Raw genomic sequence first — 25,966 nt, forward strand, 5'->3', positions numbered from 1 at the left:
TGCTCTATGCCTGCTCAAAATTCAATGTAAAGACGCAATGCTGCATCAAAGCCAGACTAAATTATGCCTTCTGAGACCTTCCTCAGCCCCTATTATAAAAGTATACAGTTGTAATTGCTGTGTAAATGCATTTATGCCACCTCTGAGCAGCATTTAGCATACTAGTGGGTCTGAGCTGGCATAATTTAGTCAGGCTTTCAAGCGGCATTATGTCTTTACACTGCATTTTGAGCAGGCACAGAGCAGCCATAAATTGGCTGTGTAAAAACTTCTAAATATAGGCTGTGTACACAGATGCACTTATTAGACTTTCAAGTTAGGGTTCATAGAATAATGGCACATTTACACAGCAAAGGTGGCACAGAAGCACTTCTTAAGTGGCATTTTGGTGTCTTTACACAGAGTTTTATGCTGCTCGGTGGTGGCTTAAATGCATTTACACAGGTGCAAATAAAACTGTATGCTTTGATACTAGGGGCTAAAGTGGGTCAGAGCTGGCATAATTTAGATGCGGCATTACGGCTTTACACTGCATTTTGAGCAGGCACAGAGCAGCCTTAACTTGGCTGTGTAAAAACATCTTTAGGGGCTGAGGTGGGTCTGAGCAGGATTCATCTAGTCTGGCTTTTATGCAGCATTGCATCTTTACACAGAGTTGATAAGCAGATCCAGAGCAGCCTTAACTCAGATGTGTAAATATGCCTTAATAGTTAGTAGAAAATCTAAAGAGAACTATCGAAATATGCCAAACTTACACTGCAAAGGTGGCACAGAAGCACTTCAGAAGTGGCATTTAGGTGTCTTTACACAGATTGTTTAACACTGCTCAGAAGTGCCATAAATGCACGGTATACTTTGACCCACCTCAGCCCCTAGTATCAGAGCAGACATAATTTGGTCTGGCTTTTTTTAAGCAGGCACAGAGCAGCCTTAATTTGGCTGTATAAAAACACCTATAAAGTGTAACCCTGTAACATACACATACATGGCTTTTCACTTTAGAGATACAGTAGGTCAGCATGAACTAAATGGGAACCATATGGGACCAGAATTGGAGCTAGAAAGTTTTAATCAAATGCTGATTAATTAATTGCAATAAATCAAATATTAAATTGAATATTGTATTTAATACATAATTATATCACATATTTGATTTATTATTAAATATATATAAAATGAATATTAATATATGGTCAAACGTCACCTTTATTATGTTTACTCTGGCTGGAACCCCCATAATGAAGTGACAGGACTGGATGGCAGTCCAACATTTCCATATCTGTGCTGTACATAGGTCCACTGAGATGGAAAGCAGTGTCGATCTTAGCTGTGGAAATAGGCCGTTTTTTCCCCCCTCTGGGTCAGCATTAAGAGGACCTCCATGAGCCTGGGAAGCAGCTATGATTCAAAGATCCAGCAAAGAGATCCAGACCCATGACATATTGTGTAATAGAGTCCAACAAGTCCAAACTCACTGCCAGAGGCTGTTTACTTCTTTAAAATACAGTATGATGAGAGCGAATCCAGGGGAAGACCTACTCTTATCTGATTACCTGAACAAGAAAGTTGAGCTCAACATTATGTGGTGATGCAGAGACAGAGATCCCAAAAGCACAAAGACATTACAACCTCCAACGATTTCGTCACCATCAGTGTGAATGTCTTTTTAATGGTGTGTTTTAAGTATGACTGATACTTGTTCCATTTAACTTTATGCTGATATAATGAATCGATAAAAGTCACTTTGGATGAAAGTGTCTGCCAAAATGCATAAATGTATATTGTGTTGGGTTGTCAGCCTACAAAGATGCGGAAGTATAGAGAAAAGCCTTGAGTTTCTCAGAGAATGTGCCAAGTTGGATGCAGTAGAGCCAACAATGTCAAATTTGCAGACTTTATTTTGCTGAATTTACTGCGTTATTGCCTGAAAGCAGCAGGGCATGCTGACTGAAAGAAGGTCAGTGTCGCAGAAGCAGTCCTTGTATGACTTATCCACATCCATCAAACATACATACACTACAGAAATAAACGCAAGAGAATATTTCATGTCTGGAATCGACTTTATAGCCAGACTAAAGCCTTTCTGTTGCAGTATCCAGTATGGTTTGCTTGTAATTTTAATGACCCCAAATTTGACCCTATTTACATTAACACATGTTCCTAGTCTTATGCTTTAAGGGTATGTTAGACCAAAGAAAAAATGTCTTTCATCAGAAAAAAATAAAACAACTTGCACCATCCCTAAAACTGTTTTCCTTTTTTTCTGACGTCACCTTGTACTCTGTTTAGCGTCTTCCTGATTAAAAAGGACAAAGAAATGAGCAGTATTTTTTTTATTATATGTTTAAAACCATGTGTAAAAGCATAAAAAAGGTAATTGTGACCTTTTATCTCACAATTCTGAGAGGAATAGAGATTATGAGATATAAATTCACAATTGCATGAAATAAGTCAGACTTATGAAAAAAAGTTGCAATTTTTATGCCTTTTTAAATTTTTTATTCTGTGGCAGAAAGAATTGAGAATTTTTCACTCAGAATTGTGAAAAAAGTCATAATTCTGACTTTATATCTCATAACTGCAAGGAAAAAATTCTAAACTGGGAGATATAAACTCAGAATTGTGAGAATTAAAGTCAGAATTGTGAGATAAAATAGCAATTATCTTTTTATATCTGTATCCCATGGCAGAAACAAGCTTCTGTACATGACTAAATCTGTATGGGAAATATTTTGCCCTCAAGTGAAATTCCCAACGCATTTCTGTTGAAATGACTGGGTTTCTTCCTAAAAAAAAAAAAAAAGACTTTACTCACAATAAATGAATCATGGCAAATCTTATTGGTTATACAGCATGACCAATGCATTTACTTGCACAACCTGCTGAAAGTTTATCCGGTTAATCTACAATTGGTTTGTCTGCATGGATCTGTTATCTAGCGGAGATTCATCTAATTTTCATACTGTTTGGATTCCCATTCGGCTCATAAAACATGGCTTTGTAACAGTAAAGAACCATATACCGCTAATTCTGAATTTCAGAGTTGACTCAGCAAATGTTGTCTGTCCACACTTTAATAGCAGAGATGCTCTCGACTGATGTCCTTCATCTATAGAAGGATCAAAGAGTTAAAGTGAACATAAAGGGAATGAGCTCTTTTAACTCTCTCATGACAACACATCTGAAATGTGCAGTTACCCAAAGGCGTCTCTGTTCAGAAGAACATCAAAGCTTTTGTGTCAACATTGTAGTGAAGTGAAGTTAACCTGGTTCTGATGCCAACAGCACTCTCTATCGTTGGGCAGGCGTCATGCTTTCTTTATGACACCGTCCTCAAGGAGCCTGTTTCAAACAGACCCGCCGGACGCGTCACCACGTTGTTGTTTGTCCTAAAACCACAATACCTCATTGACACAAACCCTTTGATGAGAGCATACGGAAGTGACGCACCTGAGAGACTCTCTCAACACATAAAACTCTCTTACTTATTAAACGCATACAGCTATAATAGACGGCTGGTACTTGAAAGAATGACATCACAGATAGACGAGGTGTTTCCGGCTTTGATGGCAGGATTCATCAGATGTGTAACTCAGTGTTTCTGTCATACAGACACCTGCATTGCTCATGCTCTACACCACCAGCCGGATGAATCAGGAACGGCTTCCTTTGGACAAAGCTGGAGCTCCGTGGGGTTTCTAATGAAACATGGCAACCTGTAAAAAGAGTTGATTCACGCAGTGAATCATATGCAGCTAATGAGGGGCAGTGAAAGTTGACTTTGTGGAGCAGTGCTATTGAATGAAAAGGAACAAGCACGTTTACAGCCTACATGGAATTAAGTATAAAGTAATACTAGTTTAGTAATTAGTCATTTAGCTCAGTCATTACCAACCAGGGGTCCAAAGGATTTAAGAAGGTCTTTGAAAAGATTCTGATTTTGCTACTGTGCAAAAGTTTGGGGTTAGTCAGATTTTTTTATGTTTTGGAAGTTAGAAGTTCAGCAAGGCTGCATTTATTTGATAAAAATACAGTAAAAACAGCAATATTGTGAAATATTACAATTTAAAATAAGGGTTTTCTATTGTAATGTATTTTGAAATGTTGTTTATTTCTGTGATCAAACCTGAATTTTCTGCTTCAGTACACCAGTTTTTTCAGTGTCACATGATTTGCTCCTCATCCAACCTGATCTCATGGCAATTTGTACATATTTTACGATATTCCCTATGACCTTGCTCGTACAAATTCATACGTTTTGCGAGTGTGGCGGGTACGAGGATGTCAGAAATACGTGTTAGGGATTATGCCAAATATGGCAGTCTCTATTCAAAAGGGCTAAAGTATCTTATCACCTAATAGCCCTCACACACACTTCGTGACTTAAATAATCAGGCCACCACAAGGGGCCGCTACACAAACACAGACTACGCCACTCCGTTTTAGTGTCCGGGGAACACACCTTTCTCAGAGCAAGGCCCACAGGTTCGATACAGTTGAGTCAGGTATCAGGCCGAGTGGAGTCACAATTAATGAAAACTTTATTTGCAATAATAAAATACCAACTTTATTAATATGAGACAAACTCAGGAGAAAATCACATGAAACTATACTGTCAACTCTTCAGAATTTCGGGTGGCACACCTAGACAGGATGGAAACAGCAATCAGTGCACACTCACACCACAGCATACCACACCTCCAGTGAACACGGCATTCAGGCAAAAAAAAGCCCACCACCATACACAAGGGAAGGCTGCCCCTCCGCAATTGGCCACCCGGTTCTGATGAGAAACAAAGTAAAGAAATCAATATATCCAACACTTCATTAAATTCAAAACACCATGGTCAGATCACATATACACAATACAAATTAAAACCTATTCAATGTCTCAGTTCTGCCCAAATAGGCGAGGGATCGCGTCCAACACACTACAGCTCTAAACGCGGGCTAGAACCAGGCCGTAACCACAAACTGGTTACAATAAAAGAAAAACAATCTTCATTTAAGAATCAACCAAACAAAAGCAAACTCAAGAGGGACGGTGACACAAAAAGGCCGATCGTCTGTTACACACCGCTATAGACTGTAACTGCAAGGTTTCTGTTTCACGTTACTCACAACCCAAGGGAGCGAGAAGAATGCCACACCACGGTCCAGCTGATCCTGTGAAAGTTGAACACAGTCAATGTACTCAGTTTATAAAGGAAAAGTGCACTTGCGCAAGCCAACGACCGGTTACTCGAACCGATCCGCCAGCTCGATTTGACTACAGCGCCATACGATCCCGGGCAAACGAGCCGATAATCTCGATGCTGAGGCACAAAGCCCCAGTATGGGAAACAATTTGCAGCCACTGGAACAGCCAATCATCAAGCTTCCCACGATAGTTGAAACACGTACACTGAGCCAGACACCAGCCCACTGCAATACTGCACACGTTGGCTCACACCTATAATATAAAAGTACACATTTTAACGAGCCAAACGCTAAAAACACTCGCAGCAGATGAAACGTACCTTTAATGAGATTCACATAACCTAGTCGCGGTTATGTTTAGATACATCTCCATACAAACCGCCATTGCTGCCAACATCCCATACAGCTCCTCAGTCCACCCTTTGACAAAATGAACCCATGAAACCAGATAAAGAAAGTCCACCAAAAAATATCTGGCAACAACTCCTACCTCCCAATGTTCGCACACCTCGCCGGAAGGGAGTTACCTCTCTCTCTCGCAGACGCAGAGCAGACGCACACATAGCGCCCCTACAGTCACTTTTATATGCTATTCAGTTAAAGTAATTACCGACCACTCCCCCCTCCTCCTATTACAGGATACGTCACGGGTGAACCGTACTGCTACACGAGGTGGCAAATTCGTAGGAATTCGTACTAAACCTACAGAAAACGGACAAAATCGTACTAGGTACTACGAATTAGCCACCTCGTAAAACATGTATGAATTGGTCGTGAGATAACGTTGGCTCATCTGAAGCAGCAAATCAAAAATAGTTGTTGAAAATAGTTGTGCTGCTTCATATTTTTGCAGAATCAGTATATTTTGACCAATAAAAAGTTCAAAAGAACTGCATTTATTTGAAAAAAAAAAAAAAAAAGAAATAACATTTTAACATTAGTATTTACCATCATTTTAAACAATTGAATGCATTCTTGCTGAATAAAAGTAACTTCTTTAAAAAAACAAAAAACAACTTAGCTACCTATTATATATTTGTAGGTTATAGCCTTACTGGAGTCATTCAACATTTGCAGATGAGCTCAGGGTTACTAATTTGTTCATAATACCAAATAATCATGTCGTTTGGCCATAAGTGACCCTGTTGTAACAGCACTGCACATGTCTAGATCTCTTGTAAATGGGCCAGGGTTTACAGTAGTTCTGAAATAAACATTTGCGGGTTTATCTGGTGTGTCTCTAGTCTGTCTGGTGGCTGGCACAGTTGCAGAGATGATCTCAGGACACTCTCCGCCTCGGCAAGAGAAAGATAGAAATACTGAATGGTTCATCACGTCAAAGGCTCAGGACCCAAGGTCCACTAAATCCCTCTCAGGGGGAACGTAAGGAGGTCAGAGAGTATATTCCAGTTTCATCTGCTGAGATCTTCCCAAGATTATCCGCTGACGAACTGAACTACAACACAGTCATGTGTAAACACACACACTCATTCACAAGGTCATGCACATCGCAAATCTTTTTAATGTGCTTTGCCAGTGCCTGCTGGAGACGTGTTCTATTTCCATGGGACACTGTGCTTTAAGAGAAAAACAAGTGAAAGGAGGTGGAAAAAGACATTTTTACAGTTTTGAATGCTTCAAAGAAATTGCTGTGTACAGGGGCGCCTGCAGGATTTCTTCCGAGGGTACGCACAGAGTGGGGGGGTTATAAGTGATTATATTTCGTTTCGTTTTTTATAAAGCTAATTTATGAAAACGTTTGGAGCACTTTTTGTTCGTTAAATGTAAGGGTTTTTTTTGTTGTTGTTGTTGTTGTTGTTTTTTTGTTTTAAGTAACGACCAAGCGGCCAGCGGCAGACAGTGAGCTGTTAGCCTATGTTTGATCAATTTAGCCTTCTCAAATCATCACGACTTACCTAAAATACAATCTATAGATATAAACAGTTCAAGCATATCACAATGCTAGTTTAAATGTTTGAACTATATAAATGTGCGCTAGGTGCATATCTAATCGTTTGCGTGAAGAGTGGAAGCTGAAGCGCACTTTGCAGGACATGGAGGCGCCAGAGCGGTCACTTGCATTTTTTTCTTGATCGTGGAAACAACTTAAAATATGCCGTAATTTTTGCTTATAAAGGTAAGAGTAATACATCATTCGGAACTGTAAAGAGTCTACTTTTATTTGTGTGCATTCACAATATCAACAAAACGTTGTGCTTTTATTAAAATAAATAGGAAAACAGTCACAAATATGATAAATATATCTATAGAAAGCTTTAAATTACTACTTTTAAACGAAATAATTCAAATCGAAAACAAAAACTCTTTCATTATGTAATCCGTAAAGATGCATTTCTCTCTGGCACGTCCAATGAGGAGATGGCGAGTCATTTTTCATCACCGTCTAAAATATAAAAATAAGGAAAAGCCTAAAACTTTCTGCAACGCAATTATGTCTGATATGTGAATTACTTATTAGCCTATTTTTAATCCATGCAGCAAAACAGCTTTAAAAATTACTTTATTGCATTCCAGATTACTTTAAAGAACTTTTCACTATAAATTTTATGGGTAGCTTGAATGTAAAACATTGTCATGAATTCGTTGTATTCCCATTTGTAAAACAGGCTACAAATTAATTGTTGTAGTCTAACCCGATCTCATGAAAGCGCGTGTAGCACGATTTTCTCTTTCTATTTGACGCAATGTTTATAAGCAGAAATTGACTTTGGCATGCAAAAGACTGATACATTCATTATTAATGGCATGGCTGGTTCAGTCGACAGAAATACGGGACAAACGGGCCTATAATTTACTGCTGAAATGTTTGCGGGGAAAATCTCAGGACAGTCTGAGCGCTCATGGTACGCACAGTGCGTACAGCCGTACACCTGCAGGCGCCACTGGCTGTGTATACTGATGGTGAAGAAGTGGTGTTGATCTTGACCTTAAAATCGGGTTTCCATTATGCTAACTCAAACCTCACTATTACTAGTACATATACCTGTAATTTGTTCAAGTATACTTCAACATGTACTGTAGCATCTCACACACTGTTTGTGATGTGGACATTGTTTTTGTTAAATTTTCCTTTTAATAGTGGACCAAATTTAGTATATACAATAAAACATACAATATACAGGCAAGCAGATGCGACACACAAAGTTGCACATTACAGAAATGTTCAATTTAGTGCATTTTTGTTTTCTGGGATCATCTGCTTGCCTGTATATTGTATGCATCATCAATAAAGTGTATACTGAATTTGATCCTCTTTTTTTGTTTTTTTTACATTTGGTCACATTAATCGTGTTTCACATTAAAGGGGTCATGAAGTGCATTTTTAAAAATAATTTGCACTTACTATGTTTTTTTCCCCCCATCAAAAATAGTTTTAATTTCAAAATTAAACCGAGTCATTTTTCCACCTGAATTTGGCCTCTGATTTGAACGTTCTGTTGGAAGAGGTGTGTCTGCTGTGAGACTTCAATGGAAACGCCCACTGCTATGATTGGCTAACATATTTGCATATGAAATAAGCACAATATCTATGGCAAGCCGTTTTGACTTTTATTCCATCACAGGATATGAATTCTTGATATCAACAATTCAGTTTTCACTAGTTAAAATGCTAATGCTCGATATCAGGAATTGGATTTCTACTATTAACAATCTTAATTCTTGATGTCAACAATTCAATTTTCCCTAGTGAAAATGCTCATTCTTGATATCAGGAATTAAATTTCAACGAGTAAAAAATATAATTCTTGATATCTGTAATTGTATTTTCACCATAGGCTGCATTGATTTCTGACTAGTTAAAATTCCAATTACACATACAGTATCAGAAATACAATTCTTACTAGTAAAAGCCTTTATTTTTTATATCAATAATTAAATAGCACAGTATCGATGACAGATTATTTTCACACTACTAACAGGAACAGTGTGAAGTTGATTGTTTAGTCACTGGCTTGATTCACTAATGCATAACAATTAAGTCAAGTCAAGTCAAGTCAAGTCACCTTTATTTACAGTGGTGGCCAAAATTGTTAGAACACTTGGCATATTTAAGAGGTTTCAGTTGTTTTTGTTGAATTGGCCATTACTGGAAATTAGCTGGAAATTAAGTGTCCCTAACTAAGCAAGCAAGAGGTGACAGCGGAAAGGAACTAAAACTCCATCGGTGACAGAAATGGAGGAAAAAACCTTGGGAGAACCTTGGTTCTCCTCTGGCCAGACGAATCAGCATGCCGTGGTTTAATTCCAGGCTGCAACAAAGCCAGATTGTGCAGAGCATTAAATAACTTTGAGACAAAGAATACATGAGCTCTTACATATTACACCCATCACAGGTCATGATGCTAATGAAATGCAGTTTCATATTTTTATATTATTCCATGGTCTGTCTGAATACTGGATTCTGATTGGCTGGCAGGTATGCAGTATAACCGTTTAATGCACAGGTAGTTCCAAGTCAGTTTAATCACCATTCCATTAATCCGCTTTTTTCCATTAGTCCCTTTCAAGGAAAGTCTGTTCACTCTGTGGCCATATTTGAAGCGCCTCCGGGCAGCTCAAACAAGACCAAGTCCTATCTAAATGAATTGGGGAATCCTGAAATCTCAAAAACTGCTTGCAGGGCCTGTAAGTATTCGTCAGGTCTAACTGGCAGTGCTTATAGAGCCTGTGGGGAGGCAGCTTCTGCCCTTCACGCCTGTGTTCTACCTCGCTGCCCCATCGCGGGTATGTCGGTGGCCCCGTTGGTCCCGCTGGTACGGTCTCTCGGAGCCTGGCTAGCGCTCCCCAGTCCGTCTCGATGGCTCCTGCGGACCATCAGACTCAGCTACGCGATTCAGTTCACCCGGCGTCCCCCCAAGTTCAGGGGCATCCGGTTCACTTCAGTCAAGGCCGTCGATGCCCCTGTCTTGCGTGCAGAAATTGCAGTCCTGCTGGCGAAGGATGCGATAGAGCCGGTCCCTCCAGCCGATATGAGGTCGGGGTTTTGCATTTTTGGGTGTGTCCGTCCCCTAGATCGGTTTGCAGCGATCGACCTGAAGGACGCGTACTTTCATGTCCCGATTCTCCCGCGACACAGGCCATTCCTGCAATTCGCGTTCGAGGGTCGGGCATATCAGTACAAGGTCCTGCCCTTCAGGCTGTCCCTTTCGCCTTCGCGTCTTCACCAAAGTCACAGAGGCGGCCCTTGTTCCCCTGAGAGAATGGGGTGTGCGCATCCTCAACTACCTCGACAACTGGCTCAGACACAGGATAGTTCCACTCGGTCTGCTCCATATGAGACCGCTTCAGCACGGGCTCCATGGCCGAGTCCCGAGGTGGGTGTGGAAACGCGGTATCTCACCAGGTTCAGATTACACCGGCCTGCCGCAAAACCTTCAGCCCGTGGACAGATCCCTCATTCTCTCAGGCAGGAGTGCCCTTGGAGCAGGTATCCAGGCATGCTGTGGTATTCACGGATGCCTCAGCCACCAGCTGGGGAGCCACGTACAACGGTCACATAGTGTCAGGGGAGTGGACGGGGAGTGGACGGGTTCCCAACTGCGTTGGCATATCAATTGCCTCTAGTTGCTGGCAGTACGCCTTGCCTTGAGCCGCCTCAGAGGGCGCCTTCGGGGCAAGGACGTTCTGGTCCGTACGGACAACACTGCGACCGTTGCATATATCAACCGGCAAGGCGGTTTATGCTCCCGTTACATGTCGCAACTCGCCCGCCACCTCCTCCTCTGGAGTCAGAAGCATCTGAGGTCCCTTGGTAGACCTGTTTGCATCTCCAGAAACCACCCACTGCCAGTGGTTCTACTCCCTGTCCGAGGCAACGGTCGGCACGGATGCACTGGCACACAGCTGGCCCCAGGGCCTGCGCAAATATGCGTTCCCCCCAGTGAACCTGCTAGCACAGACACTGTGCAAGATCAGGGAGGACGAGGAGCAGGTCTTGTTAGTGGCTCCATATTGGCCCAACAGGACCTGCTTCCTGGAACTCATGCTCCTCGCGACAGCCCCTCCCTGGCCGATTCCTGAGGAAGGATCTGCTTTGCAGGGCCTGTAAAAGCACCCTCTGGCACCCGCGTCCAGACTTGTGGAAACTCCATGTGTGGTCCCTGGACGGGACGCGGAGGTTCTAGGTGATCTGCCCCAGGAGGTAGCTCTCACTATCGCTTCAGCACGAGCACCGTCCACAAGACGGGCCTATGCGCTGAAGTGGAACCTGTTCGTCGAATGGTGTTCCTCTCACCGTGAGGACCCCCGGAGATGTTCGATCAGAGCTGTACTTTCCTTTTTGCAACAAGGGTTGGAGCGTAGGCTGTCCCCCTCCACCCTTAAGGTTTATGTTGCTGCTATTTCCGCTCACCACGACCCCGTAGAGGGGAGGTCGGTGGGGAAGCACGATCTGGTTGTCAGGTTTCTTAGGGGGGCCAGGAGGTTAAACCCTCCTAGGCCTCCCTCCCTACCCTCTTGGGATTTGGCATTGGTGCTAAGAGCCCTACAAACTGCCCCCTTCGAGCCTTTGCAGTCAGTTGAGTTGAAGTTTCTCTCTATGAAAACCCTACTCCTGACTGCGTTGGCCTCGATCAAGAGGGTGGGGGACCTGCAGGCATTTTCGGTCGACAAATCGTGCCTTGAGTTTGGGCCGGCTAGAACTCAGAGCTTCAGGACCTCAGAACAGCTCTTTGTCTGTTACAGAGGACAGCAGAAGTGGAAGGCTGTCTCCAAGCAGAGGATGGCCCACTGGATAGTGGATGCCATCACCTTGGCCTATGAAGCACAAGGTGTGCCCTGCCCGCTCAGGTTGCGTGCTCACTCCACTAGGAGTGTTGCATCGTCCTGGGCGCTGGCTCGTGGTGCCTCGCTAGCAGACATCTGTAGAGCTGCGGGTTGGGCAACTCCTAACACGTTCGCTAGGTTTTATAGCCTACGTGTCGAACCGGTTTCCTCCTGTGTTCTCACCTCAAATGGGTAGTGGCACTGAGAGGCCCGGCTCGTTCAGTTACACTCGAAGTGGATTGGTCTCTCTGGCGAGATCCCAATTCGTCGGTCATCCGACGTGACGTCTCTGTTCCCTCCTTCAGGGAACGAGGATTACATACGTAACCGAGACGATTGTATTACTGTTTATAGTGATTGAAATACTGCGGCAGACAAACTTGCAGTTTGTCCACGTATCTTTGTTTTTCTTCTTTTGAGAGGTTATTTAAATATTCCTGGCTTGAAACGGATGGAAAATTGACAGGCCTCTGCTGCAGTTATTTGAATGTTTTGCCCTCCAGGTCTGGACGCCAGTCATGTGATTGAAAACTATGCATATGAGGGGCTTTCAAATATTGTGTTGGACAATGGGGTGCCTTCAAGTAAAAAAGGTTGAGAACCACTGATTTAGCACATGATTCTTCTTTATTCACTGATTTAGCACATGAGGACTTCTTTTATGGTTATGAGTTTATGGTTTTACTCTTAAGAGAACGGCAAACATTTTTCAAAACTTCTTTCTTGTTCTACAGAAGAAGGAGAGTCATCCGGCTTTGGAACGACATAATGAGTAAATGTGGATAGTTTTCTCCAAATGATGATGGTTTCCTCCAGTGTGTTGGAGATCTCAACCCCAGCTAGACAAACACTGGCCTGTGCCTTGAGCCAGCGCTCAATCCTGCCAATAGCAGAGCTCTGTGATGGATGTGTTTTGCCTTTCCAGTCTCCCAGCACCTGGTGGGATTCCCAAGTTTGTACAAGGTGTATCCTATTCTTGCCCCTGGAGTCGATATTTGCAGTAGCGTGTGGAGTGAACATCCTGACAATGGATGTGAGAATACAACGGTGAAAAAGACAGAAAGCTCACAGACCAGTGAAACCCAGTCTGGGTTTGAAGGATGATGGCCTTTAAATCACAACCTGCAGCTTTACAAGACTTGGAAAAGTCCATTTTTACGGTCTCTGTAGGACAACCCAAAAGATACCTAATGTATCCGTTTGGCTGGAAAGTGAATTATGGATTCTGCCACAGGTGACATAAGTAGTCTTCAGAGGAGGCATATTAGCACATAACTCGAAACATGCGCTCTTTGAGAAAAGCCATGTTTTTTTTTAATTCTGGGAGAGAACCGTCTCGAGGGTTTAAATATTGGACTGTCTTTGCAAAACTGGGCCACGGACTGAAATCCAACGTACTGTCTTTGTCCTCAGCTGTGAGGTTAGATCTTGACTCTGGCGAGTTTTCCCTCAGCTTGGAGGAAATCATCTCCCGATTTGCTTTTTTACTCATCAGGGTTACTTTAGGCCTTTTCCTGTGGGTGATTCCAAACTTGAGCAGGTACACTCGTTCATCAGCCGTGCAGCGGCATTTTTAACTGCAATCTGCCAAACAGTGAGAGGAAAGAGGTGTGGACCTCGCATCGTTTCGTCTAGTGTTTTAAGAGCAGAGGGCCACGGATTCAGCTGGGAACACAGTACCTGCTGTAAGGGGCTTTTTTATTGTATTTATGGGCATTTATGACCTTTTTATGGAATAGACTGACAGGAATGTAATGCATGCTGGTTTCGAACCTGCATCCCCATGAGAGAACCGCAGTTCAACACATGTGCTAACCACAAACCTGCTGTCAGATTCTGAGACGTTTGCTGAGCTTAAGATGGGTTGCAAAAGAAGATTGGTTCTACTATATATGGTAGAAATCAAATTTCTTAAAATTGCTTAAATGAATTGCATTAGCAAAAACAACTTGCTATTTGCTATCGCTAGTCAAAAAGTAGTGGTACTGGGGGATAGAAGCTCTCATCAAGCAATTTTAATCGACAAAATGTTATTCATATAAAGGAAATGAGCATCGGTATTTCTGGTTAAAGGGACAGCTCACCCAAAAAATTTAAAATCATTTACTCACCCTCATTTAATTCCAAACCTGAATGATTTGAATGATTTTCTTTTTCTGTAAAACACAAATGCAGATATTCAGAATGTCAAAGTGGGGTTCAAACAACACTGGATCTCATTGGCGTTCATTGTATTGACAATAATAATAATAATAATAATGAACAAATAAAATAAAAATCCTCTTTTCTGAACTATTCCTATGATATTGTTTTATAATATTTAAAATATATTGTCATATAAAGTAAAAGCATATGTGAAACATATTAGAAATTGGAACAATTATTACAAATATGTGTATGTATAATGCATTTCTTGACATGATTTTTTTTTTTTTACATGTATATGCATATCTATCCTAAAACTGGTCAATGCATGTTGACTGTTGATATTATGTAAGTAAATATAACATAGACATGTACTTAAAAAACATACAAAAACATAAATATACTAATTTGTTTGTAAATATAGGCCTATAATGTTTTAATAAAGTTGCATATATTGATAAAATTTACATATGGTTGCTATATAAAAGCATCATATAGATATTATTAACATGAACACATTTTAATATAGGGATTTTATATGTTTTTTTATTTTTTATAATTTATATCTTTATATACCATGGGAATGTAGGCTGCATAGATGAAAATTATATATTGCCTACAGGTAACATATATAGGCCGGCAATAACTCTCGATATAAGGCAATAGGTTATAAATGACAGTTTTGTATGTGTAAATGCATCCAGTCATTATTGCAGACCCAAGTCTTGGATATAAAAATGAAAACGCTAATATAAGCCTACCTTAAAACTCAATTATTAGAGATAGAGACCCCTTGTGTAGCATAACACAGTCTCTATCAAATCATTTGGCGCTGTGAAGCTTATGAGAAAGACTCATAGAAAGGAAAGTTTAAAAATAAACTTTTTGATTTAGGCTTGGCCACTTTGACGCCATGCTGAAGAGCTTCATTGTGCAGTTCAGTGACAGAATGCAAATAGCTTCTTTTTTTTTTTCCATAGCATCAGCAACGTTACGTAATCAGCATGTGGTATCTATTTTCACATCATAATTTGAATATGACCAAAATACACTTATTGTTGTTAAATTACTCTTTCCAAAAAGGTCACTTGACAAGTTCCACGTTGTGAAGCATACTGAGCGTCTGACTCAATGATGTTTGCTCCGCTCTGACCTTTATAATCCTCAACAACACACTGTAAGAGTCACTGAACCCTAACATACACAAATCAATACCCACCACCAGCTCCAGAAGTTTTGCCCACTGATGATAAAGAGTTCCTAACCTTTCAGACGCGACATCACTTTCCATAACAAAACTAGAGAGGGGTTTTTGCCATCGGTCACAAACAGGTTAACTCAGGCAAACGAGGTGAGAGATGCAAAGCGCGTGCAGACCTTTTGAGGGGCACGTGCTGAAACTGAAAAAGGGTCACATCTTAATGACAAATTAAATAACACAACATAATAGTCTCAAAAACCATAATAATAATATAGTTTGAAGACATTATTTTTTAGCAATTCTGGTTGTTTTTTAAGCTAATTTGTATTATTTAGTTAACATGTTTATGCATGTCATTGAGAAGAGGGGAAGGTCAAGCAATTAGTCAAGTGTTTTTGCCAAACTATTTTGAAATATTATTTAAATAATTATGTGCAACACAATTCTAGTCAAAATAGTTGATTATAAGAAACTATAGTCATACTGTCACTATAGCATACCTGGCAAAAACTTGATTATGTGTGGGACCAGGGATGTTGGTCTCATGAAGGTCTAAAATAAGCCAGCAATGAAAAACAATTAATAAAATATTGTGAAAAGTACAGTTGCAGAGAAAAGTTTGAATTGTACCAGAGCTCCTACCTACCTATCTATCTAGCCTATATACAGAATATTACATTCTGCATGATAAAATATAAAGATTTCACAGTGATCTGATTCTGTAAGATTTTTTTTTTTTTTTTTTTTTTTAGTTACATAAACATTACTTAAAACCATGTTTTACTACATTTATACATGCGAAGACAAGCAAAGTTTGTTGTAGCTGTAGTGCTCAGTTTTTTCTGTGGTAAAATACATTTGGCCAAAATTTCATTTTAGAAAAGAGATGAAATGCTACTGTATGCACAGGATATTTAAGTTGGCTATGACAAGATGCTAGCCCTCTCTCTCAGGTCCCACACGTCTCAGACCTCAAATACATCAAATATGAGCCTTTACATAGTAGCCATAGGAGCCACTCACATGTTTCTTGCCTAAAGAAAACGCTGTACTTATTCAAACAACAAGATCTTTATTTACCCTTGCAAGACTTCCTTCAGGGCACTTCAGAGTGTAAGGATTAAAAAGAGCAGGTTGAGCCCTACCTGTGCACGTGCCTGCCTGAGGAAGAACACATGGGTTCAGAAATATAGAAATGTGATTATTTTCAGTGTCGTACACGTTTGTTAAAAAGCGGTAGGTTTAACATGAATACAGTAACACCGGTTTATTCAAATGTATATAACGTACGCTTGAAAACAACATTCATGCTTTGTTTATTTTAAGAAAATGCTTCAGGATATTACCTAAAGAAAAGAAAAAAATCATTAACTTTTCTCTGGTGTGCTCTGCCATCTGCTGGATTTACTTTGTAAAGACCGAATAGAATTGTGATTTCAGATAGTAATACTAATAGATTACCGATTCCAAATTACAGGACAAAAATTTTACATAATAACATAATCCATTACATTAGGTAAAATAATCAGATTAGGCTACTTTTTGATTACTGTTTATCAGACTGATTTAAATAGGATAATCTTAATATAAGCAATAATAATTTATTGCTTTTGTGTGAATAACATGTAATCATTTAATCAGTAAAAAGTAACTGTAGTCTGATTACAAATATTTAAAAATGTAAAATAATCTAATAACAATTATTTTTGGAATCTGATTTTGTAATCCAGATTACATGTAGTCAGTTACTACCCAGCACTGAATATGCATATACAGGAATTTGCATGGTGAAATACATACTATATATGTGAACCTGGACCACAAAGCCAGTCTTAAGTCGCTGGGGTATATTTGTAGCAATAGCCAAAAATACACTGTATGGGTCAAAATTATAGATTTTTCTTTTATGCCAAAAATCATTAGGATATTAAGTAAAGATCATGTTCCATGAAGATATTTTATAAATTTCTTACCGTAAATGTATCAAAGCTTAATTTTTGATTAGTAATATGCATTGCTAAGAACTTCATTTGGACAACTTTAAAGGCGATTTTCTCAATATTTTGATTTTTTTTGCACCCTCAGATTCCAGATTTTCAAATAGTTGAATCTCGACTAAATATTGTCAGATCCTAACACACCATACATCAATAGAAAGCTTATTTATTCAGCTTGATGTATAAATCTCAATTTCAAAAAATTGACACTTAAGACTGGTTTTGTCATCCAGGGTCACATATATAAGAAATATATAAAACCAGACACTCACAGGTTGTATTTAAGTAGATATTAAAACTGTATTCAGGACAAAATGTCAAAGGACTATACAAATTATTTAATGTATTGATGCATCTGAAACTGAGCATACTGATTTTTGGCCCTCAGATAAAAGAACACAAATGCATTCACATTAGTAAGGCACTGAGTGTTACAACCTCCTAAGTGCATATCTGGTACAGTAAATGGAACAGACTGTTCATTTTGTTCCAAAACACTATATTACATGGTCGTCTAATTAAACTGTTATGACATAGTGACTAAATAAAAGGTCTCATGTTATGTATACGTCATCCAATGCTATACAAATCATATACAATCCACTGTTTAGATGAGTTGGGTGATTATTCCTGTTGTTTGTAGGATATAGGGTTAACTGGAAAATCTATTGCAAAAGAAAGGTAATTTAAGGAAGAGGCTGTATGTTGAATGGCCCCATGGGCTCTTCTCAAAGTTTAGATTTGGCCTGGAAGAAGCTCATGATGGCCTGCATGCATTCGTCTGAGAGCCAGCGCTCCACCAGTCTCTCCACCTCTGCGTCGTTCACGGCGTGAAGTTTCTCTTTCTCCACCGCGCGGATCAGCTGCTTCGACAGAGCCAGAGACTGAAGGGGTACGAGAAAACCACCATGATTAGCATTTGTTTTCATGCAACAAGTTCCTTTTACCTGAGAATGATAATAAGACTCATTTTTTTTAACACTGGTACATCACAATTCAAGCAGCCTGATCACTTACGTTCTTGGGCAGTTTGGCATAGGCTTTGAGTCTGGTCCACACCTCGGACTGGAAGGAGCTTTCTGGAAAGACCTCGGTCACCAGACCCACTTCACAGGCCTGTGCGGCCGTCAGCTTCTTATTAAACAACAGCATCTCACTAGCCTGGACAGAGAGGACAAACAGACTCTAAAGAACATATCTGAAAAAAAAATATTAACAGAGCTGAAGGCCGAGTGTGTCGTTTCTGTGCCATTAGTGCCACCAAAAGAAATCGAAAAAATTAAATGACTGTTTTTAAACAGGTTTCCCCAATCTGCAATTGGTTGACTGAACAGACAGCCCTGCCCCATCTAACGTCATTGGTTGACCTATGTCCAACCAGAGCAATGATTTGATTGCAACTCACAGTGTTTACACTATTTTGTTAAGTCCACATACAAATGACTTAGAGTCAAATCACTTAGAAACATAAAAAACTGCTTTATTCCTCCAAAATAAAAGCTTGATGGTTTAACATTTGAAAATTAAGCAATTAAGTACTGTAAATATTAGTATTATACATTCACAGTTGTACTATAAACTAAAATTGTTAGCTGTATTATTATATATAATTTTTTTTTAAATACTCCAATTTTTTATGGTGAAATATTAAAATAAGCATATTTATTTATTTACTGTTATATTTTTATTTAGTAATAGCACTTATAATAAAACAAATATTTATTATTATTATTATTTTATAGTCACTCTATTATATAAAATCACAACATTTCTGGCCAAATTTTACTGCCCTACAAATAAGCACAGCAAACCTGGAGCTTTATTTATTTTTTTTTAAAAATTGCAATCAGATTTTTTTAGCAGAGAAACTGCAATTAGATTTTTTCCCATATCATGTAGTCCACTGTATGTATATTAGTGCTGTTAGCTGATTTAAAAAAAAGATGTTATCATTGTGATATTTTTTTTGTAGTAAACTAATTAATCTCAAATTTCAGTGGATGTTCATACCTTTGCTGCACCCATAATTTTGGGGAAAATATATGAAGAGCAGCCCTCTGGACTCTGACCCAGCTGACTGAAGGGTGTGTGAAACGTCGCCTACACACAAAACAAAGGGACAGAAAGCCAAAATACAGACAGATTTATAAATATAATTAAACAGACAGACACGATGGATCACTGACATGCTGTAGGAAAGCAGCTCACCTTCTCTGTGGCATAAACAACATCAAAAAGTCCCAGCACAGTGACTGACACCCCCACCGCCGGTCCGTTTATGACTCCAATCAGAGGTTTGGGGAAGTCAATGTATGCCTTTACGTACCTCCTAACACAACACAAGCACACGTGTGTCCATCATTACTTCCCATCAACCTCAAAAATATTACAAACTGGTTGAGAATCAAGACTTTACCTCAGTAACTCCCCAGATTCTTTAGCCATCTTCTCTACTCCACCCTCAGGGATCTTTGTAAAGTTGTTCAGATCGTTTCCACTGCAGTAATAATCTCCACTACCTTCACAGACATTAAAAAGAGGATAAGCACATTGATTTACAGAGAAATATCTGCAAACACCGAAAGGTTAAAAAGAGTACTTCACCTGTTATCACTGTAATGACAGAATCGTCTTTGCCAGCAAGATCCAAAGCTTCGATAAGCTCATTGTACATCTACAGGATGCAAAAATCATGAAAGAATATTTTCTAAAAATGTCTAACCATCAGTGTTGTCTTTTAAAAATGTCTTAACTGAAATTAAGCTGAAATAAATAAATATTAGATGAAAAAGATGAATGAATCTTGGGAAATAAAAAATAAAAGTAATAAAAGCTGAAGTACTAAAATTAAAATAGAAATAACAATAAAGCTAAATAGAATTTTTTTAAGCAAAAATGAATAATGACAAAAACGCATGACAAAATTGCTAAAACCTATTAAAATTAAAATATAAAAATAAAAGCTTTAAAATATTAATACAGTCATAGAATATAAGTAGCTATATAACACAAAGGGTTAAAGACGCTGCATTCAATTGTATCTTTAGACTGTAAATTTAGATTTCAAATTCAATATTGATTTTAGAACTGTTGAAATTATTTACAGTATGTAACGCAAGTACTTTATAAGTAACTGTAATTAAATTACCTAAAAATGAACAGTAATCCCTTACTTTACTTTTTCAGTGGATAAGTAATGTAATTACAGTAACGAGTTACTCAGTAACGCGTTACACCCAACACTGCTCATAGTTAGTGTTTTTAACAGACACTTACATACTATGATAGTATATATATATATATAATTATACTAAAATAACACTGCTAACCATGCAGCTGAAGACAACAGTAGACAGTAATAAATATAATATTTTAGTAATGTTATATTATCATTATTACACTGCTCTCTGGAACACTTTTGACTGGTCAGTTTTGGCATTCTGTGGTCAAATATCTATGTATAGTTGACCAATGTCTTAATCCTACATAACTGTATTAGTTTCGAGCCTTCAAAATGTTAACAACTTCCTCACCTCCACAGTGATGGCGTTCTTTTTCTCAGGTCTGTTGAGTCGGATGGTGGTGATGTTGTCCTCAGTGCTGACCAGCAGGGTCTGGAAGCCCTTTGTGCTCCCGGTGGGCTGCGCTGACACCGCAGGAGCTTCTGTTCCCACCAGAGACGAGATGAGATCCACATACTGCTGCCTGGCCTCTTCCTAATACAGTCACATTACAACATAAAACACTAGATGTATGCTGGACACATACACAGTGCTCGGTACATGCTCGCTCTTTCTTTAGATGTCTGCAAAACTACATTTACATTTAGTCATTTTCTAAAAATAGTTGGGACGGGGGCATGTTTACCATGGTGTAGCATCTCCTCTTCTTTTCAAAACAGTTTGAAGACGTCTGGGCATCGAGGTTATGAGTTTCTGGAGTTTTGGTGTTGCAATTTAGTCCCATTCTTGCCTGATATAGGTTTACAGCTGCTGAAGAGTTCACTGTTGTCTTTGACGTATTTTTCGTTTAATGATGGGCCAAATGTTCTCTATAGGTGAAAGATCTGGACTGCAGGCAGGTCAATTCAGCAGCCGGACTCTTCTACTACGAAGCCATGCTGTTGTAATAGCTGCAGTATGTGGTTTTGAATTGTTGCTCTAAAACCTTTATATACCTTTCAGCATTCATAGTGCCTTCCAAAACATGCAAGCTGCCCATACTGTATGCACTTATGCACCCCCATACCATCAGAGATGCTGGCTTTTGAACTGAACGCCGATAACACGCTGGAAGGTCTCCCTCCTCTTTAGCTCGGAGGACACGGCGTCCGTGATTTCCAACAAGAATGTCAAATTTGGACTCGTCTGACCAAAGAACTCTTTTCCACTTTGAATCAGTCCATTTTAAATGAGCCTTGGCCCACAGGACACGACGGCGCTTCTGGACCATGTTCACATATGGCTTCCTTTTTGCATGAGAGCTTTAGTTGGCATCTGCAGATGGCACGGTGGATTGTGTTTACCGACAGTGGTTTCTGGAAGTATTCCTGGGCCCATTTAGTAATGTCAATGACAGAATCATGCCAGTGTCGTCTGACGGCCGAAGACCACGGGAATCCAACAAAGGTCTTCGGCCTTGTCCCTTACGCACAGAGATTTCTCCAGTTTCTCTGAATCTTTTGATGTTGTTATACACTGTGAATTGCACTGTATGCAATTTGACGTTGAGGAAAGTTGTTTCTAAAGTATTCCACAATCTTTTTACGCACTCTTTCACAGATTGGAGAGCCTCTGCCCATCTTTACTTCTGAGAGACTCTGCCTCTCTAAGACATCCCTTTTATAGCTAATCATGTTACAGACCTGATGTCAATTAATTTAATTAGATGCTAGATGTTCTCCCAGCTGAATCTTTTCAAAATTTCTTGCTTTTTTTAGCCCTTTGTTGCCCCCGTGCCAACTTTTTTGAGACCTGTAGCCGGCATCAAATTTGAAATGAGCTCATTTAGTGGATAAAAGTGTCAAATGTCTCTGTTTAAACATTTGTTATATTCTCTATGTTCCATTGTGAGAAAAATATTGGCTCAAGTGATTTGAAAGTCTTTTAGTATTCATTTTATTAAAATTAAAAAAAATTAAAAACATCCCAACATTTCCAGAATCCGGGTTGTACTAGGTTAAAGCCTGAGACCTAAATGAAAACCTGTGGCCAGATAGTATCAAATCCAAACCTGTTTTCAGCAATTAAAAATAAACCTGAAATTGAATCAAATATAACTATTATTCATGAATTAAACATAAATAATATGAATATTAGATTAGTAAAATATTAGATGCACTTAAATTAAAAGGAAAATTACAAATGTCACAAATAACTGAAATGTAAAATTACTAAAATTAAAATCCAAAAAAGCACATAACAATAATAAAAAATAAATAAATAATAACATATAATAGTAATATATAAATATTAATATTAAAATAGCAATGCTCCCTTTATTGCCTTTTATTATTTATGTGCATGCAAGTTATAACAAATTACTTATGATAATTATGCTTTAATAATATTAGATTTATAATAAAATTGGATTTTTTTAAATTGTTCTTGTAATTAATTACACATTTGAACCTTAAGTAATACACAAAAACTGATCCAAATTGGATTTCACTCTTTAGCGAAAAATAAATATGAAAAATACCTGTGACACGGAGCCCAGACTCTTCCACGCGTCCCATTTAGCTTTATTCACAAAGTCCAGCATGCTGGGTTTGGGGGTGTTGCAGGGTCCTTGTGTGGCCTAATCATTTACAAAACAGTCAGCAATGCATCATAAGTAAGAGATGAGGACAATCTGATCTTGTAGATGGAGTCAATAAAAATCTGTAAATGAAAGAAGCCTCTTCTGCTCACCATTACTTTGATTTAAAAAAAATACAGTAAAATCAGTAATATTGTAAAGTATTCTTACAAATTAAAATAGCTGTATTTGAATATGTTGTGAAATGTAATTTATTCCTGTGATCAAAGCTGAATTTTCAGCGTCATGACTCTTGTTGCTGCTCATGTTGAATCAATTTAATGCGTCCCTGCGGGATAAAAGTATTTCTTTCTTTAAAAATGTTACGGAACAGTAGTCTAACTCCGTGAGAAATTAAAAACAATCATGAAATCGAATCCAAACATATAGTAAAATACCAGAACAAATTAACTCATATTTTTCACTTCTGTGGCATTTTTTTTGTTTTTTGTCCCAAGAGCGAGTGCGTTTTGTTAGTCCAGAGCAATAAGTTATTGATCATTTCTCACCTGTTTAAAGAGTGCATAGATCTTGAGTTTGACTTCATTCCCAGGGTCCTTCTTCAGATTTCCTAGTTTTTCTTTGGCGGTGTTGAACTCTTCTACTGATGCTCCCATCACTGCAGCAGATCTGTGCAGCTGGACACACGATACAAGCGCAGCTTTACTCGCTCTGGACACAAATCAGAAATATATTCAACTTCAGAATCCCAGTATGTGCTTTTATGTGGAAACGTGAATGGGAGCGTGTTGTGTGTGAAGTGTGTGAGAGGTGAGGCTCTGACACCATGATGTAGAGTAGAGGTCAATGCAAGCTCAAGGTAAACTCAAGGTACAGGAGTATTTCCATTGCAAAACACAACATGATGTACACAATTATGTCCGGAGCAATAATATAAATATTATAATGTAGTGCATCTAGTGTCTGAAACTGTTCCAAATAAACGCTCAGTTCCATATATCATATCTCTAATAATATCTCTCTTACCTGGCGAATCGGTCAAATCTCCAGGGTGAGAGAAGTTTGATAACAGCAGCCATAACACTGTCGCACACTGATCAAAGTTTATGTTCACAATAAGCAGCCCGCTGTCAATCATCTGTCAGATCATCTAACTCCGCCCACTAGAAACACATCAGCCAATCAGACACCATCTTATTCTCGCTCTCTTCTTCGGTTCAAAACCATTACTGCCGCCTCCGGATTGGAGGAATCGGATTTGCCTTTAGATGCCGAACTGCTATGGATTTAATTTTAGCTTGGAGGAACGAGTTCACGAATAATGTTCTGAACTGGGGTATTAGAAATAGTGCTGTTAGACAAAACAAACAAACAAACAAGCATTTCACTCATTTTTTTTTTTTTTTTTTGCGCGCTGTTCCTCAAACAAACACCAGGTGGCAGCAGCATTACAAGTGGAACTGACATCAAATCAAGTTTAACCAATAAATTCGACTTGAAGGAATTTAAATCAACATTCGAGAACTAAACATATTTAATATAGTATCAACAGTTTACAGAAGGGACTGTTAACTTCTAAGTTGACTTGTAAATGAACTTCCATGCCAATGAACTTGCTTTTGCAAATCGTACTGAAATTGTAGGCTCTCTATTTTATAATTACACGTTACCAGAAACTATAGAGGCCAGATCAAATATTAATCAATTATTAATAAAATGTATAAATAATGAAATATTTGCATAGGCCTTGGCTTTAAATGTGGCCAAATTACTCAAAATGAAATATATTTAATTTACGTTTCAATTAAATCATTAGCCTATATAAAACAATACATGAATCAAATGTATCTTTATACGGGTAAATTTGGTGTAGCCTGTATTTAGTTTCTGAATAGTGAGCAGGCAGTTGCTGTTCATTGTAAATATTTAATAATATTTGGTATAAAAGGAATTCAGTCTCTTGACCAGTCATCAGGTAAATAACGTCTCTTTGGGGGAAAGCCTGACAGCTAGTGGTTGTCTTTGTGTATATGTACAGTCTATGGTACAGTATGATGCCAGGAAAAAAGTCAAAGTCTTGGAATATTTACAACAGTGCCATCTGCTGGTTCATAAAATGTCCATAAAGACACTGTACTGGAAGAAATGTAACTAAAACGGTTCCCTAAACAACACCAGATGACAGAGGTTTTCTTTTTTCTTTTCTTTTTTAATAAATAAATATCACCTTCTCATCAACACGAAACTACAACAAACATTCAGTTAAGCAAATGTCCATAAATAAATACATACATATATTAAACATAAACTAAACATTTGCAAAGCCATGAAATAAAGCACCTCTGGAATCCAAATCTCATGACATGTTTATTGACCACATACAACTAAAAATAGCCACGCAAATCATCTAAAGGCTTTTCTGCTTAAACTGCTTATATTTGTTTATGTAGACCAAAAATCTTTCATTTATGTTTTTTTTTTTTTTAAGGAAGAAATCTGATATTTCTGTGTTGATTTGTGTTGTTTCACAATTCTGATGACTTTACTATTACAGTAAAATGTGGAAAACGGTAATAACAGCAATAACAAATGAGCGGTTGGCTCAAACTAGATGTGAATGGGATGTGCATGTAGATTAAATTATGAATCAATACAGTCTTGGATCACCGCATGCAAGGCACAATCATTAATGAGCGAAACCCTGAAGTAACAATTGTGAGGCCATTATCATTTACAGTTTTCATGACTCTGGGTGTGCTGCAACTGAAGACGTTTACAAACTAAAGGGGTTTGAATGCAGCTCCCACATTGTGACTTGTGTTTTATGCATCTGATGTCCGTGTTTGTAAAACAGATTGATTGAAATAGATAAATGTGA

At 38.7% G+C, this 25,966-nt stretch overlaps 1 protein-coding gene across 2 annotated transcripts; it reads right to left on the reverse strand.

Annotated features, from left to right (window-relative positions):
- Positions 1 to 17,654: 17,654 nt before the first annotated feature.
- eci2 (enoyl-CoA delta isomerase 2) lies at positions 17,655 to 24,250 on the reverse strand. Of its 2 annotated transcripts, none has more exons than XM_058765930.1 (10): positions 24,115 to 24,250; positions 23,637 to 23,799; positions 23,029 to 23,127; positions 20,862 to 21,044; positions 19,933 to 20,002; positions 19,745 to 19,847; positions 19,537 to 19,657; positions 19,339 to 19,428; positions 18,346 to 18,489; positions 17,655 to 18,212 (listed from the first exon to the last, which is right to left on the reverse strand). In XM_058765930.1, exons 1-10 carry the CDS (start codon positions 24,165 to 24,167, stop codon positions 18,057 to 18,059), a joined length of 1,182 nt encoding a protein of 393 aa, XP_058621913.1. In that variant the 5' UTR covers positions 24,168 to 24,250; the 3' UTR covers positions 17,655 to 18,056. The 2 variants fall into 2 exon arrangements, with proteins under 2 accessions (XP_058621913.1, XP_058621914.1); XM_058765931.1 differs by having other exon boundaries at positions 23,637 to 23,765; positions 24,115 to 24,243.
- Between the last annotated feature and the right edge of the window lie 1,716 nt (positions 24,251 to 25,966).

The sequence above is a fragment of the Onychostoma macrolepis genome, chromosome 24 (assembly GCF_012432095.1).
Source record: "Onychostoma macrolepis isolate SWU-2019 chromosome 24, ASM1243209v1, whole genome shotgun sequence".
NCBI lineage: Eukaryota > Metazoa > Chordata > Actinopteri > Cypriniformes > Cyprinidae > Onychostoma > Onychostoma macrolepis.